The 17915-nt window shown below is 33.6% G+C and overlaps 2 protein-coding genes and 1 pseudogene across 2 annotated transcripts in view; 2 read left to right on the top strand and 1 right to left on the bottom strand.

Moving 5' to 3' along the window:
- LOC128163320 (uncharacterized) overlaps window positions 1-17915 on the top strand; it is a 100422-nt gene that overhangs the window by 42383 nt on the left and 40124 nt on the right. The window lies entirely within an intron of this gene.
- Window positions 6717-8154, top strand: LOC128163857 (uncharacterized; annotated as a pseudogene).
- On the bottom strand, window positions 11669-16716 carry LOC128163322 (uncharacterized). Its single transcript, XM_052826889.1, has 3 exons — window positions 16505-16716; window positions 13922-14790; window positions 11669-11690 (listed from the first exon to the last, which is right to left on the bottom strand). Exons 2-3 carry the CDS (start codon window positions 14767-14769, stop codon window positions 11669-11671), a joined length of 870 nt encoding a protein of 289 aa, XP_052682849.1. The 5' UTR covers window positions 14770-14790; window positions 16505-16716.

The following is a 17915-nucleotide window of genomic DNA, read 5'->3' as shown; positions in this document are numbered from 1 at the left end:
TGATCTTTTTTAAAGGAGATTTTTAAACGCTCTGAGATAAAGTATTCTTACCTTGCATCAAATTCATGATCAAGCTCAGTATAATGCCGTAAATAAAGTCTCGCAGAATTTGACCTATAATAGAATTGGGATAAAGAAGATGACTTAATTAAATACCAATTAAATACAATCAGTGTTTGAGAGCAAAATTTGATCACTTGTAAAAGGGTACAACTTTGTGGTGGCTTGGCAGTCAACATATTTTTTTTAAACAATGATTTAAGAAATGAATTAAATATTTTTTCTATCAATCGACATATCAAAGAAAAAACATAGTGCATGGATGAAAAAGTTAAATATCAAATGATTTAATTAGTAAAGAAACAATATCAAATTATCATTCAAATATTTCACGTAGCTCTAAAATGTTTTTCTATATCTTTATACAGATCGGCTTTGTATCTCAAGGAGATTAATATAGTATAAAAATGGCCACGACCATCCAACCAATGAACATTGAATAAACATACCATCTTCTTGATCCTAACATTGAAGATTCTCTTTTAAAGCCAATTCAATTTCAAATACTATAATTTGTTTAAACTTATATTCTGTTTAAATAGACATTATATCTATTCTATTCATAATCCTCCAATGCAACTCTGATTACACAGGTTTCTGGGTTTTTGTTTTACTGAAATTGATCTTATCAAAATTCATGTCAAAGTTTGAAAAAATCTAAAGAAGAAAACTGGATTAAAAAGAAGAAGAGTCAATTTCACTTTTTCAATTTGTTTTCTATTGTATAAATATGTGTAAAACACATTTTGGTCTTTGAACTACATGTATATCGGGGTTTTTTTCCTAAACCGATAAAAGCAATCACTTACGTTCCATATCTAAAGAAGGAAAAGAGGATCTGCCACAAGTCAGAGAAAAAAGTCACACATCATGTATCTTTACTTCGCAGAAACCTCCTTGGATGTACTGGTGATACAAGTACAGTACATAAATCAAAGACACATTATTTTTGGTTTTTATGCAAGCAATAACTTGAACATATTTTGTGAAAATCTCACTGAATAATAAATATAAGATCTCTCATGTTTTGCGATGGTATATGATTTTTATTCAACGAGTTGTGTGTTTTCGTGTTTGTCAAATCAGTCTACAATTGGAGTCTCATTACATAGGCTATACATTACCATTAAACCCATGGTACCAATTTAAACATTTCAACAAAGAAGTACAAAAGTGTTATTTATTTATAGATATATAATATAATTCATGTAGTAATCCGGTCCCTTTTATTTTACAAATGCATAATTTTATTGTTTTTATCAAACATAATATATGTGCACAAAAGACATCTCAAATCAGAATGTTTTACAGATAAAGAAGAATATGGTAATATTTTGACATTATCTATAAATAGTTTATACTATTACTTACAATAGTTGTGAGGGGGGCAATGAGGGAAAAAAAAAAGAACGAATCTACTAATGCTTAAAGATTTTGTATAGAAACTTGATCAGTAGAAACCCCAAAAGGCAAAATCAACATGCAAACAGACGATGATCCCAAAGTCAAAACTACCATTAATAAATTAACATAAATATGTTATATAATTAGCAGATAAATAATGTCAACGATTTATTGTAACCCCACATCCTCACAATATCATGACATATTGATTATATCCACTGGTTAAAGATATATGAATATCAAGTGGAAGGTATGTAACTAGTTTTAGGTATGTTACTGGTTTAAAGTATACAAAGGTATAAGTCTGAGATAAATATGACAATTCAAGTCTGATGTATATGTATATTATCTGTCTAGGGTATGTAACAGTATATGAGGAATGTTTAATAGTGAAACATGAAGTGACTATAACTTACGAGATGTACATGTACATGTATGTACATATAACCAAGGTATTTAACATGTCTGAGGGATGTTCTCAATGTATGCAACTGTAACGAAGTATGTTACTAGTCTATTGTTTGTACAAGTAGCCTGCCCAAGGTATGTTATTTGTTTAAGATATAAAACTGCAAAGCCAGTACATTCTAAAGTTAATACAACAACTAGAAACCAGAACATCGTAAACTATTCCACAACAACAAATCAACTGCAGATGGTATACTTACTCTTGAACACACTGGCCTAAAGGCAACGCTGCCTCAGGAGTTGTGACCCTGTGTGTGTCATTTTTAGAATTGGCAAACATGATGTCATAGTTTACACACTCCAATCGGAAGGTTGAGAAACCCACCACGAAGATAAATAGTCTGCACGAAGAGGAACAAAAAACAACAAAATCAAAAAACCAAAAATAATAAAAAGCGAACAAACAAATGAAAGAACTTATGAGTAACACTCATTTTTAATAGTATTGAATTTTAGTGTAATATACGTGTGCCATATATGACCTTTTAATAGCACATCCGAGTACGCAGGTCTTGTGTGCCAAGATTAATGTCTTGATACATGTGGAGAGGACAAGAGCTTTTCTTTAACCACATTGTTTTATCAAGACGGGTGTAAAGCTGGGTACATGGGCATTCTTTGCGGCTTGGATAATTCGAACACGACGAGTGTGAAAGAGTGTTCGAACTGTCTACAACCTGGTTCTTATGGATGTTCTTACGGCTGTGTGACTGGGTTTTATGCCTTGACCTGCAACAGGGTTTGGAAGATAAATAGTCTGCACAAAGAGAAACAAAAAAAACAACAACAACAAAAAACAACAACAAATGAATGAACTTACAAGAAACACTATTTTTTAATTGAATTCTAGAGTAATATACGTGTGCCATATATGACCCTTTAATAGTTAATCTTTCATGATCTTGTCGGTCAAATTAACCGGCAAGTCATTTTTTTCACATCATCATATCTTCGCTTAAAGTTGAGGGATATATGTCTTGTGTAAGTAGGATTAAATATGTATGATGCATAGAAGCTTGACATCTGTTCGAACACATTTATATATAATACTTGTGTATTTAAGTTTCCATATTCCATCATAAAGTTATTTTTTTTCAAATAATGTTTTCCTTGAAAAGAATTAAAATGATTAAAGCTTTCTCCAAGAAAGTGACAAAGTGTAACTGACTTTCACTTGATGAATTACTTGCTAGTCATACAACAAACGTTTACAAAATTGTATGGAAAACATATTGATTATGTCACATATTTTCATATAAAATTTCAGTTGATAGTATTTGGTGAATAAGAGCAATGAAGTAAAATAAAATATTTTATTATTCAAAAATAATATCTCCTCCTAAACATTCTTCCTGTAAACAGGGCTTTCCTTTGAGTATACTATAAAGGCATCATACTACAAAAACGGGGCATGCTATATAATCTGATCCTCTTTTTTTTGCTGTCCAAAAAAAGAAGCTTTTTTCTATGGTTTACACGAGCTTTGATCATGAAGATAACGGTCATTGCTTACAAACAATTCATTAATCTTTAGAAGTTGTTGTGCGGGTTTTTTTCTGCAATCTTTCAATGCTACCAATATGATCTTTGAAAGAGATTTTTTGTTTGGATAATACAGTATTTTTGCCAATATATAAGGCCAACATTGTAAAAAATGGGTTTGATAAAAACTTTACAGCATATTTGTATTTCCTTTACCTTCAACAGGTGCTACATGCATCAAATTCAATCATCATAAGCAAAATTGATAAATATGAGAAAATTCCTATTATATCTTGCACAGTTTTCTTAAAATAATCTGTCAAGATATGTATCACTTTAGTTTTGTTAAGATGTATTCAAATGATAAATTCATTATTTTTAACTGACATCCTTTTAAGACATTATACAGAATTTAAACATATTTTATTGAAAATTCAAATGGATTGGGTAACAGGCATATCCAATAAGCTCTCCAAAAACAGATTTAATATACTTTCATGTTAAATACTGAAATCTGATTGGTTGAGACTCAGTTTATGGTCCGTTCCATTACTCTCAGCGTAAGCAACACACTTGGCAACATCTACGTAACACAACGAATTGCTACATGCATACGGATCGCAGTAGAATTCAAGTTTATTTGTTGGTCAATCATTTAAAAAAATTAAAAGTTTTCTTTAAACTGAAGACATTCCGTATAATAAAATAAACAGACACTTTTGAGATATTCATATTTTACCATACGTCTTACCTATAATGCTATAGCACGATACTGCTGTCTCTTTTACCTACGCTATTAAATATTATTTTGAGGGGTTGAGGAAGAGTCGTTAAAAGGAAAATACATGTATGAAAGTGTTGGGTATCAATGGCAAGGGAAATTTGTAAATAATGAAAATATTTCAAATAAAATGAATTTTACATACTTTTTGAGGAATGACAGGTCTTAATTATCTGTAGTTGACGTGATATATGGATGTCCTGCGTTACATTCAGTGGCTATGCGCTTTATGCACAGGTTGATAAAACAATCAATTTTGCGCCAAACAGCATGAAATTTGGAATATAATTGTAACATCCATATCAAAGTATGACGTCATAATCATTTCAAATGTTCGGTTGATAGATATAATATTGCAGCCTTTGAAATGGCGAAGTACTCGGTGTCCCGTTTTTTGAAGATTCAGATAGACTGACATTTCAATCATCAATATTATATCTAAAACGAAGGTAAGTTGCTTATTTTTGATACAGATATATTGCACACGTATTGTATAATAAGATACAAACGACTATTATTTCATAATAACAATATTTATAAGGCAGGTTGATTTTTAAGTTGTCCAGTGAATTGTCCCAATCTAAAAATTACTGCACTTTTTAAGCAATTTGACGATTTTAGTGCAAAATTTCAAGCAATATACAATCGCAATTATTAAAATAAGTACAACAGACACAAAGTACATAAAATTTGCTACAGAGACATATCAAAATTTTATGAATCCCCATATTAGTTTAAGGAAGACAGAAATTATTTAATGTCCAAATAAACGCCCCCTTTATGTTTGACGCTCCGTGACTGTGACGTGACGTTGATATACTTAAAACTGATAACGTCCAAACAAAAAACGTTGTTTGGTAAATAATTATTACATAAGTTTTGATGCGGGTCCTTTTCGTAATTGTTTTTATTATATAGCAACAATAACATTTTCTGCCAAATACCCGTTTTTTTTTAATCTGGACTAGGTTGATTAAAAAATTAGATGATGCAAAGACGTAATGTAATCAAATCCTAACACTCTACCCATATTCTCTTTATTCCATTTTAGTCAAGATCTTTATAGACCGATCCATCCGTTTAAAAAAATATCCTACACGCGTGATAAATATTAAAGTAATTTAAAAGCGGACATTAGCGGTCATACAAAATCTGCTAGAGGTGACGTAGCATCGGGGGGGGGGGGGGGGGGGGGGGACATGTAAAAATGAATCAACATAGAGATCCCCCCTCCAACTGTTTTTTCGTTTGTCAAGAAGTCTAGCCCCACTTTCAAAAACGACGCCAGCCCGCTATTTTCTAATAGAACTTTACAGAATTATATTTTTAAATAAAGCATTCGTGTTTTATTCATTATTGTATTAATTAGATAAATACTTTGATAGGAAATGAGGATTATCATTGAAACCTGCATGGCGACCCATATGTCTCGGTACTAGTATTTGTGTTTAGGATTTTACAAATCTACAGGGTCTTTAATCTTTTTTATCTGTTGCGGTTTTCAGAAGAATGACAATGATACCATGGATACGAAAATGTCCCCACGAGAAAGATTAGAGTTTTATAGAAATAAGAAACTTCAAAAACGACAACAAAAGCTAGCATCGTATCATAAAAACAAAACTGTCAAACAGACTGAGTATAAACAAACTTCTGATGCAATTATAAAGCGCATGTACAGAGCAAAACAAGCTGAAACGAGACAGATGGAAACAGAACGAAAAAGAAAATATAGAAATTTAGCGAGGAATAAAAACGTCGAGCTCTCTGCGAACACGAAAAATTCAAATGAAATGATAAGACATGTTTTTAAAAACAGAACAAGTAAACACAGAGCATTAAAAAAATTGAAGGATTCGTTACCCCAATCACCAAAGAAGCGGTCAGCTACACTGGCAGCACATTTGAAAAATTCAAACTCTCCAACGACAAAAATTTTAATTGATGCTGATGTCGTATTATCACCAGAAGAACAAAGTAAAAAATCAACGGAAAAAGCGGTTCTGCAAGATTTAAAAACAACAATTGATAGCTGCAAAATGAAAAGATCGAAAGACTCGGTTACGTCTATGAACGTGCTTGTTGCATCAATAAGTGGTGAACAAGTGACCCAAAGCAGATGTCGAAAAAATCTAGCTAAAAAACTTGGTTTACCAGTTAGACGAATAAGTAAGGGAAACACAATTCGCACCACTGTATTGAAAACTGAAAGATCTTGTTGGACATACACGTTTCGAAAAACGCGCACTGACGCGATTTCAACGGAAACTAAACAACTTGCGTACGACTTTTGGCTGCGTCCAGGTATCTCCCGACCGACTGGAAATAAAGCAGATATCAAGCGAGAAAGAATTGGACCCAAATTATACACGAGCCACGCAGTGTATATTTTAGAAAAGACCCAAACTGAAGTTTACCTAGATTTCATAAGCGAAAATCCTGATATCAAAATTTGTCAAAGGTCCTTTGAAAATTGCAAGCCCTATTTTGTTAGACAGGCTCGTCCAAAGGACAGACACACATGCTGTTGTAGATATCATGTTGAAATAAAGAGTGCCTTCAAATCATGTATGGACTTTCGGAAAAAGATCATCAAAACAAATGCAAATGACATTGGAATTGACGTCCAAGTATTCGAGTCCATAAGCGATGTGGTGGATGTCACATTGTGTATAAATCCTACTTTGCAATGCATGAAGCGACAGTGTGCAGAATGTGGTATCCACAAACTATATTTATTACCAGAAGAAACTGGAGACGCGGAGACAGACGAAACAGTCAAGTGGGAAAAATTTGAAAAAGTTGAAATCAAAGCGAAGGGCAATAAAACAACAAAGAAACTCGTTCTGGTTAAAAAGGAATCAAAAGTCAGTGATTTATTTTCACACCTTTTGCAACTATTAAAATCGTTTCCATTCCATCAACACCTAGCTACTTGGCAAAACAACCAATTTCAAGAACTTTCATCTAATCTTCCACTCAACCACTGCATCTGTGTTCATGACTTTTCTGAAAATTACCGTTGCACAGAATTAAAACAACTTCAAAGTGCTTACTTTCAGAAAACTGAAGTCTCTGTTCACGTTACGATTATACATCGCCATGTTTTTTTGTTATTAGTGATGATCAACAGCATGACCAGTATTTCGTCCATGAAGTTCGTGAAACAATATCCGAGTACTTGGCATCTATTTCCTACCCGGTTGACACCATGCACGAGTTCACAGATGGATGTGCAGCCCAATATAAGAGTCGACATTGCTTTGGGGATATCAGCAACTCCAGTCGGGATTTCGGTTTCAAACATTTTACCAGAAATTATTTTGAGACTGCACATGCTAAAGGTATTTACATGTATATTTTCTGCACACTTTCTTCTTAAGGATACAAATACAGTGTCCATCAGATCGAACTAAGTACTTTAAACTTGTAAATGGTAGCTATTCTATTAGCATTTTCTTATGAAAACAGAATTGTTTTATACATTAATTAAGCCACTTGTTGATCACTACTTTCATGTTGACAAGATAATGAAGTAAAACGTGCGTTATTTAATTCATTCATGTCGCGTTGAAGTTTATTTTGCATTTACTATATATGAGCATTTTTGTTTCAATTAAAATTTAATATTTTTGTATTATTACATGATTGTGTTTATAATGTAGGACCTCAAGATGCTGCTGGAGGACTGTTAAAAAGACAGGCAGATCTGGCAGTTTTGCGTGGACAAGCCCATATACAAAATGCCCGGGATCTGTATGAATTTGCTGTTTCGAATTTGACGCGGACAAAATCTGTTTGCCGGAGACGGCTTTTCCGTTTTCTTGATTTCATCCCAAGAGAAGGCAATTTAAGTTTCAAACCAATTTCAAACATCAGATCTGTCCATCAAGTCATCGTTGATAACTCGTCTCCCCATATCATTATACGCGAACTGTCCTGCTTTTGTGAAAAATGCAGTTTACAAATTTATCACGAATGTGTAAATGTTCAAAGAATTGGGCAAGTTCAACACCATGAAATGGTCAAGGAGACAAACAACACATTCGATGTTGAAGAAGATGACGAAGAGGTGCCCTTGTCCGAAATGGTATCCAAAGGACAGGTAATTGCCGTATATGCGGATGACCCAGACCATGACTATTTCTTGCTAAAAGTTCAGGAAGCAATTCAAACATTAAACAGCGAAAGCACTGACGCTTGGGGCTCAACTCTTCCAGCTGGTATTAATGGGTACCTGCAGCCAAGCCGATGTGAAACATATGTCAAAGAGTTTAATTACCAAAATTTAATGCAAAAAACCGCATCGAAATCGATGCAAAAATAACGGAGTTACGCCGCTTCAAAGTGGCTATTTTTACCTGCTTTCGGAAATCTAATCAAGAGAAAACAGAATTAGGCGATAACGAGGCTTCAGCGGAAGTGACGTCACGAGGTCAACAGGAGGGAAAATTCTTTACAAAGCTATACAAATTAAATTCGATTTTTCAGCCAAAATGATTAATATAGGTCTGATGTTTTGACGTATCTGGTTATTCTAAGTATTGTAGATTTAGAAATTTGTATCTGTAATTATTTTATTACAGTCAGATTTATTTTTATCCATAATTGATAATTTTCAAAATAGACCATTACTGCATATAGCATTATTTCTCACTCATGAAATAATTAACCTCTATACGCTCGAAATTGAACCACCTGAGCCCTTCATCTTTGTACAGCAAAACATCACATAACAAATAGGTATGTTGCACTCTGCCACTTTTGTGACTTTATTGTTAACCAAATTTGGTTTGAAATAATCAGGAAAATGACAATAGATGATTATATAACAATAATTAATAAGTTCATAAAATTATGAATATTTAATTCTTTACCCATAATATTTTACAACTAAAATAATCCATAACTCCCATTACTGATGTAATCAATGATGTGATTGATTAGATAATTTATGACAAACATAATCCTTGTGGTCTGAAAGCGCCATGCTTAATAAAGAAAAAAGAAAATACACAAGAATTTTTCGTTTTTATAAACATGTTCATGAAAAAGGAAGGTGGAGGGGTGGAGGTGGTTTATAGATCGCTTTGAAAATTTTCAATGCTTAGCTATCGGCGTCCTGAAAGAAGTGAGAACCCACGCTATTAAAATGACGCTCCCAAGATTTTACCGCGGAATAAATTCATTGGTTACCTCCGGCGACGTTGATTTTGTGTCCATATATGAAGACGCTGAATAACTTTTACAATACCGCAGGAAAGATAACTCTCGCGAACTTAACAGAAATCATCAATATGCATAAAATATTTTAAGAAATCTTAAAAATCATTTATCCATAATTGATAATTTTCAAAATAGACCATTACTGCATATATCATTATTTCTCACTCATGAAATAATTAACCTCTATACGCTCGAAATTGAACCACCTGAGCCCTTCATCTTTGTACAGCAAAACATCACATAACAAATAGGTATGTTGCACTCTGCCACTTTTGTGACTTTATTGTTAACCAAATTTGGTTTGAAATAATCAGGAAAATGACAATAGATGATTATATAACAATAATTAATAAGTTCATAAAATTATGAATATTTAATTCTTTACCCATAATATTTTACAACTAAAATAATCCATAACTCCCATTACTGATGTAATCAATGATGTGATTGATTAGATAATTTATGACAAACATAATCCTTGTGGTCTGAAAGCGCCATGTACTTGATTAATTCTAATTAAATCAAGTTCAGACCCCAAGGAGGGAGGGAGAAAATTTTAAGTGGCAAAGTGCATTCCTATACCTTTAAAATGGACTAATATTTGCCAGGATATACATATGCCTTACAAACTTTAGTCCCATCAACATGCAAACACATACAAATACTATTCATGCATGGGTAAGGATATACATATGCCCCACCCAAAAAGATGTACAATGTAACCTAATACTTGTAATATATAGTAATCATAGGTAGGAACATACATATGTCTAACCCATTCAAAGCTTTGAATGAAAATAACAACTTATATTTCAAATTATTTTAACGCATTATAAGTTATCAAGAAATATACATATGTTCCTGAATAACAGTGTATATCCATAAGTTCACAGTCAGTCTTTGCTCTCTCTATACTAGATTAACTGGTCTAATATAACTTTTGAATGCATCTGATTTCCATCGACCTAACAGTCTAATTTTGCTGTCACTCATGCCAATGTCCGCACAGTGCGACGCCATGCCTATCCGGAAAGAATGGCTAGTAATGCGACTCATATCCAACTTTGCAAATGATAGACAGTTTTTTAATACCGCCGAAAGTTTACCCCTGGAAACTGGAATATTTGGTACATAACAAAAAAGTGGCCCATTTTGTACTCCTCTTAACTTAATGTAGTCTTCTAGGCATTGAACTGGACAATACTTTTTGTTACTTGCCGAGTGAATAGTGAGAAAAAATGGTTTGCCCATGTGATGTTTATATGTAACAAATTTGATAATTAAATGATCTTGCTGCCTGGAAATTTGATTAAACAGAATTAAATTTTTGTTAATTACCTTTTGACATGATGTTATTTCCCCAACTCTCAAGAATCCATAAAAGGCCAACAAAAACATTGCTTTAAACAAGGCCTTTTCAAATGCATTGGAAACTGTAACTGGTAAAAAGTCACAAATTTGATGCAAAATATTTTTTGTAATAGGTATTCTAACATCTTGTGAAGGTTTAAGTTTGCGTGTTGATAAGAGCAATTTTTGTATTAAAAAAGACGAGCATGGATCCCCAAAACTGTTGAGCTTATGGATGTAACTAATAGCTGAGAGATATGATGAAATAGTTGTTGCAGCATAGTCCTTTGAAAATAGGTAGGCAACATAATATACCAATATGTGTTGCTTCACTGGGAACTCAATAATTAACTCGTATTTCTCGGCAAAATCTTTAAAAACTGTCCAAGCATGAGAGTACGAAGCTAAAGAAGAATTAGTAAGGCTCGCATCCAATAGTCTTTGTATGTCACCTCTTAATTTGGAAAGGGCGGTAGTGGAGGAATGTTGACTGGATTGCTGTCGGCCCAGGGTGCCAGTTGTAAAAACTGATTTACCTTTGAACGAGAAAGACAATCACATAGTAAATTTTCTTTTGAAGTCAAATGCTGAGCTTTAAAATAAATATTAAACTTCAAGCATATCAAAACCAGTTTTCGCAAAAGAAACATGATGTGCTTATCTTTTGCTGTTTGTTTATTAATGACATGAACCAGTGCTTGATTGTCTGTGTTAAACAAAATGCACTTATTAGCCATATATTTTGACCAGACATCAACAGCCAAAACTATTGGGTATAATTCTAAAACTGCTATGTTCTGATTTCGCCAACTGTCATTCCATTCTCCTTTGAACCACTGACTACCAAAAACCGCAGCATACCCCACAGCTCCAGATGCATCTGTATATAACCTTAGTTCAGTTGAACTTAACCATATATCTGGGAAAAACATTGAAGAACCATTAAAATTACTCAAGAAATCATACCAGACACTTAAATCCTCCTTAACTTGTTTCGTCATCCTAATTCTATAATACTGCTTTTTTACTCCAATGGTCAGATCTATTAGCCTCCTTAAAAAGGCCCTGCCTGGCAACACTACATTACAAGCAAAATTCAATAAACCTATAATTGACTGCAGCTGCTTTAATGTTAATTTAGATTGTTCCATCGCAAACTGGATTTTGTTGACACACTTTACAATTTTTTCCTTTGGTAATCTGCATTCCATTTTTGTTGAATCCAATTCATAACCCAGGTAAGTTATAACTTGGTTAGGACCACATGTTTTTTCAAGTGAAATGGGAACCCCAATATCTGAACACATATTCAAGAAAGATTTAAGCTTGTATACACATTGAGTTGGCGATATATCCACAATGATAAAGTCATCCAAAACATGTGATATACATGGTATACCAAGTTTATTTTGTGCTATCCATTGTAGGGCTGTTGAGAATCGCTCAAATATTTTACAAGATGAACTTAGACCAAACTGCAAACATGTATCAAAGTAATATTTACTCTTCCACTTGAACCCAAGAAACTGATACTGAGATTGATGAATATTTATAATTCTAAATGCTGACTTAATGTCAGTTTTACAACAGAAAGCACCTTTTCCACACTTTTTTATGAAATGAATAGCATCTGAAATAGATGAGTATTGAACAAATGACTCATCAGATGGTATGCCATCATTAATTGATTGATTTTCTGGGTATGACAAATGATGAATCATTCTAAATTCACCTGGCTCTTTCTTTTCAACCAAACCCAGTGGTGAACACTGTAAATTGGAAAATGGTTTATTTTCAAAAGGTCCTTGAACTCTACCAGCCGAAATTTCTTTTTGTATTTTTTGATCAATAATTTCTGGTCTTGTAAGAGCCGAATTTAAATTTTTTGACTCTATTCCAGGACATTCTCCAACAAAGCCTAAATAAAAACCCTTTGAAAAACCCTGAACTAAAAAAAATTAGTTTCATCTTCATCATACCCTGATAACCAATGAGCAAGTCTATTTACCTTGATTGGTGTTGGGCCCTTGCTTGGATGTGCCAAATAATTTTGATTGGTTATATTGTTTCCCTGTATTTGTACTTACCTGTTTGGTTTTGATACCTCTGCATGATCCGAAAGGGCTGCTTGGCTTGCTTTGTACATTGAATAAAAGGGTGTGACCCGCCGCAGTTATAACATCTGTGTTGGAAGCGACAAGAAAAGCCTGCTGAACAATTCTTACCTGAATGGTACTGGAAACAGACACCTCTTGGCATAGAGCTATATGACATATCTTTATGACTTTTGTTAGGTTTTGAAGATAGAGCTGTCGTCAGTCTGGCATTAACATATAACTCCATGCAGGGCTCTACATTAACTTTTTTTCCTACTTGTCCATTCGGACAAGTGACCAAGACATTTACTTGTCCGAACTTCAACTTCACTTGTCCGAAAAATTTTCAATAGATGATAATTTTTTCAATATTAAAGATCAAATATCGTCAACTTGAAAACTACAGTTCTGTATTACTAAAATAAAGTTATTTATTGATTATTCTAGCTATAATTAATAACCTGACTTTTTAAATGGAATCTTAAAGTGCCTTTCCAAAATGTATTTGTCCCATATAACATTAAACATGATTTGTCAGCTGTAGCTTTGTCATGGCAAATTACAAGACATTTTAAATTTAGCATCAGGTTTTAAAATACATGTGACTTTAACTTAATATTCATTTCTCAGCTGTTTTTTAAACTAAACATGGAAAGTCATCATACTCTATCAATGATGAATGACACCTAAAATAAATTACATTTCTTTTCATAATCCTTTATCATTGCTACCTTCTCTTTCTTTTTCTTAACATGTGTGTTTGGTACTTTGTAAGAACTAAGATCCACACCTTTACAGTCCAATATTGAAAGGTGTTTGAAATTAGTGAACTTCAATCCCGATCAAGAGTAACTCAACTGCATTGCAATTTGATGTTGGGATCGAAATTCAAAATAACTAATCGATAAACTTATAACAAGACTACAAATAAACTTATCACAAAACTTTCTTTTCTTTTTTAAATGTTGGAGACTTCTTTACATAAAAATGCACTTGTCCAGTCGGACAAGTGGCCAGCAATATTCACTTGTCCGTATATTTTTTTAACTGGTACCGGACAAGCGGACAAGCATTAATGTCGAGCCCTGCCATGTGTACATCACCCCATGAAACTTGTCCTTGGGCAACAAGCATCCTAAAATCGGTGTCGTAAGCTTTCCAATTGCCCTTGGCGTCTGCAATATCTCTGACTGATTCTAAATGTTTAGCTAATTTAGCTTGTTGTTCTGGGTATTTAATACAATAAATTGCAGCAAATCTATTCCATGCTGTAAGCCAGTCATGCATGGATGAGAGAGTTACCTCGCTTTGGGAATCGTTCTCTACCTGGTGGATTGTAAGCTTGCCTGGACTGTCACCATCTTCGACCTGTATAGATAACTTACCTTTCTTTTGTTTGTCTTTCGACAAAAGGCTTGCAAATTCTATATACTGGTTTGACCAAATTTTTGATTTAGTTTGATCCGATACCCTTGCATCAATTGGTACTGCTGTACTAACAAAACCTGTCGGACACTTACCAGCGATTTTCTCAGTGTGATCCACAACTACCGCTTCAACTGAGTGTTGAATAGCGTTGTCCAGATGTCTAGATTCTCTTACCAACCCGTCATTATCATTGTTGTTAGATGCCCCTAGAGGATTTATACTAATACTCCCCTGAGAATTTGAAGCACTGTTGCTGTTAATGTTGTTTATCAGCGTTGTCAACTCGTCTCTAATTGTGGCCGTCACCCGCTGGGTCACCTGTGCTGTGATGGTTTCCAGTACATCGGGGGATAAAGCTGGCGAAACGGATAAAGCTGGCGAAACCACTTCCAAGTTCATTGATGTCCTGCGTTTCTTTTGTTTTGAGACTGTTGATGGTTTTGCGCGAGCTTGGCTTGTTCTTTTTGGTGGCATACTTATTCTTGATGACGATAACTAAAATATATTGGTTAGTAAACAATTGTCAACATCCGGTCTGAATAGATCAGAAAATATATGATAAAACATAAAAATTCCGGAATACTTAATTATTATTTTTTTTTTTTAATGTGTAGTTTATTGAATATTAACTGACAAACCTAAGGAAAGCATAAATGAAAAGTAGATTTAAAAATAAAATCCACTAACAACGGATGCATATAAAATTGTTGTAAATAAATTGTAATGTAATAAAATAAACCTCGGGGAAAAAAAAAAAATTAAATTTGTAAGGAAAACACAAATAAATTTGTGTTAAACACAAGTAAATTGTGTTTATTCCAATGCAATGAGATCCGCCTCAGGGAGGCAAAATTTTAAATTTGAAAAATCTCAGGAAAACACAAGTAAATTGTGATGATTCCATTGCAATGAGATCCGCCTCAGGGAGGCTAAAGAAATATGAAAAATCTCAGGAAAACACAAGTAAATTGTGTTGATTCCAGTGCAATGAGATCCGCCTCAGGGAGGCAAAAATTAAATATGAAAAATCTCAGGAAAACACAAGTAAATTGTGATGATTCCAGTGCAATGAGATCCGCCTCAGGGAGGCTAAAGAAATATGAAAAATCTCAGGAAAACACAAGTAAATTGTGTTGATTCCAGTGCAATGAGATCCGCCTCAGGGAGGCAAAAATTAAATATAAAAAAAATCTCAGGAAAACACAAGTAAATTGTGATGATTCCAGTGCGATGAGATCCGCCTCAGGGAGGCTAAAGAAATATGAAATATCTCTGGAAAACACCAATAAAATGGATGATTCCAGTGCAATGGGATCCGCCTCAGAGAGGCAAAAATTACACATGAAAATTATAATGAAAACACTGGTAAATTATGCTTATTCCAGTGCAATGAGATCTGCCTCAGTGAGGCAATAAAAATTTGAAAATTTACAGGAAAACACAAGTAAATTATGATAAAACTATGTGATGGATATCAAATACGGGATTCCATTCCTTGCTTATTACAAGAAATAAAATAATACTAAATATGTATGTAGATCTACATATATAACGTTATAGATATATATATGATTACAGATAATCGCCCGAAACTTTAACGCATTCTAGACAAAATAAGTCCGCGCAAACTTCTATAGAGATGAACGTTGCCTTGTTTATTGAGGTGGACGCCGTCAAAAAGAAATTTATGGTCACACGCCTTGAACTTGGGCGAAGGGAAGAGGTCATTATGCTCCCAAAATGAAGCGAATTCAAATCTGTGCAGAGAAGATTTGAGAAGGATATTTACTTCATCCACAGTACTGTTGTAATCAAAACATTGCTTAAATCGTGGCAACAATTTACACACATGGATCTGAGTGACTCCAAATCTATAGTGCAGTACCGATACAAGAGATTCAATATTTGCTGCCAATTCTTCGGAAGACGTCGCACGTCGAACATCATTGCCCCCAACAATTAGAATTATGTTGCGAGGTTTTACTTTTTCAATGAAACTCGCATCCTCGCGGAGAATGCCCGAAATAGTGCGACCTCCCACTCCTCTATAAAATATCATATGATTTGCTCTTAGACCAAGATCCTCACAGTACCTAACATCCTCATTACTTACTAGGAATTGTTGAAAGCGGCGTACAATAGAATGACCCAATATAAGTACTTTATTGGGCTCCATCAGTAAAATAAAACAAAAATATAAACCTTATACCGCTTTATAGATCGCTTTGAAAATTTTCAATGCTTAGCTATCGGCGTCCTGAAAGAAGTGAGAACCCACGCTATTAAAATGACGCTCCCAAGATTTTACCGCGGAATAAATTCATTGGTTACCTCCGGCGACGTTGATTTTGTGTCCATATATGAAGACGCTGAATAACTTTTACAATACCGCAGGAAAGATAACTCTCGCGAACTTAACAGAAATCATCAATATGCATAAAATATTTTAAGAAATCTTAAAAATCATATAAAGGATTTTAAAATTTGCTACTCTCGTCACCCTTTTACCGATGAATACGATATCTTAAAACGCTTGCATGGGCAGATTTATGTTTATTATTCTTTTTTTGATTACGTAATATCCTTTCACATACGAGTGATCCGAGAAAATGACACAGGTAAACAGGTAAACTAACGAAGCCACTGCTCCAGACACACGTGTATCTGGGGTATGTATACACATGGTACACGAGTCCGGTGAACAAAGAGAGGGTTTCACACCTCTGGACTGGTAAATTGATTTGTGTATAATTTGCTACTCAATTGTTAAACAATAAAAAAGAAAATAAATTAGACTGTGTGAAATCAAGCATTCGTAAACTAATACATGTGTATAGTCCGTCAATCAGTGATTAAAGAATCATACATGAGGCTATCAAATAGTAAAACTAATGTCCGAAGTTAATGCCTTTATTGTGACTTATCTAATCACTTAAATAATGACCTAATTTACAATTCAGCAATTTAAACCTTTTTTATGTGATCAAGTAATTATTTCAGAAGTAATTACATATACGTTGGTCTTAATTTCTTATTTAATCAAGTGCAACTTTCTTTCGAGCGCTATGGTCAGCAATTTAACGCTTTAACTCCACATTACGTAAATTGTTATACTGACAACGAATCATTATGAAATGTGAATAAACTTGAACATTTTGACAAAGGATGTAAAAAAATGTAAAATGAAATTCCATTATCGTATTTTTAAAAGAATACGAGACAGACTTAATCATGCAGCCATCTTGGACTTTCGCCTTGATCCGTTTATAATCCAGTGTTTGTTTGTTAAAGAATGCATACTAGTTTGATTGTTATTGGTCCTATATCAATATTATTGAATAATCGGGCGAAATCATTTGTAATTTTATGTCTTATACGAGGAATAGACCCCGCGTTACCTTTTACGCAATATGTATTATCAATATTATTAATCAGTTAATAATGTCACGGAAAAATCATTCTAAAGAATGACAATATTAACAAAATATGTCTCTTAAAACAAAAGTTTGATTAATTGCCATTTTGCTACATATGCTGTGCATTTCTATGCAAAATGTGTTACACATTTGACTAAATTCGTGAAGCAAACAATTTTCCGAATTCGGCATTTTTGTTTGATA

Source organism: Crassostrea angulata, chromosome 9 (assembly GCF_025612915.1).
Source record: "Crassostrea angulata isolate pt1a10 chromosome 9, ASM2561291v2, whole genome shotgun sequence".
Classification (NCBI taxonomy): domain Eukaryota; kingdom Metazoa; phylum Mollusca; class Bivalvia; order Ostreida; family Ostreidae; genus Magallana; species Magallana angulata.
Note: the sequence above shows the minus strand (reverse complement) of the source record. Positions and strands in the feature narration are given on the sequence as shown.

Excerpts from the sequence above, each read along its gene's own strand:
- LOC128163322 (XM_052826889.1), bottom strand. The coding sequence starts at position 14,769 with ATGCCACCAAAAAGAACAAGCCAAGCTCGCGCAAAACCATCAACAGTC. Across the intron at positions 11,691-13,921 it reads AATGCTTGTCCGCTTGTCCG|ATATATGGTTAAGTTCAACT; the intron begins GTACCAGTTAAA and ends TGTTTTTCCCAG.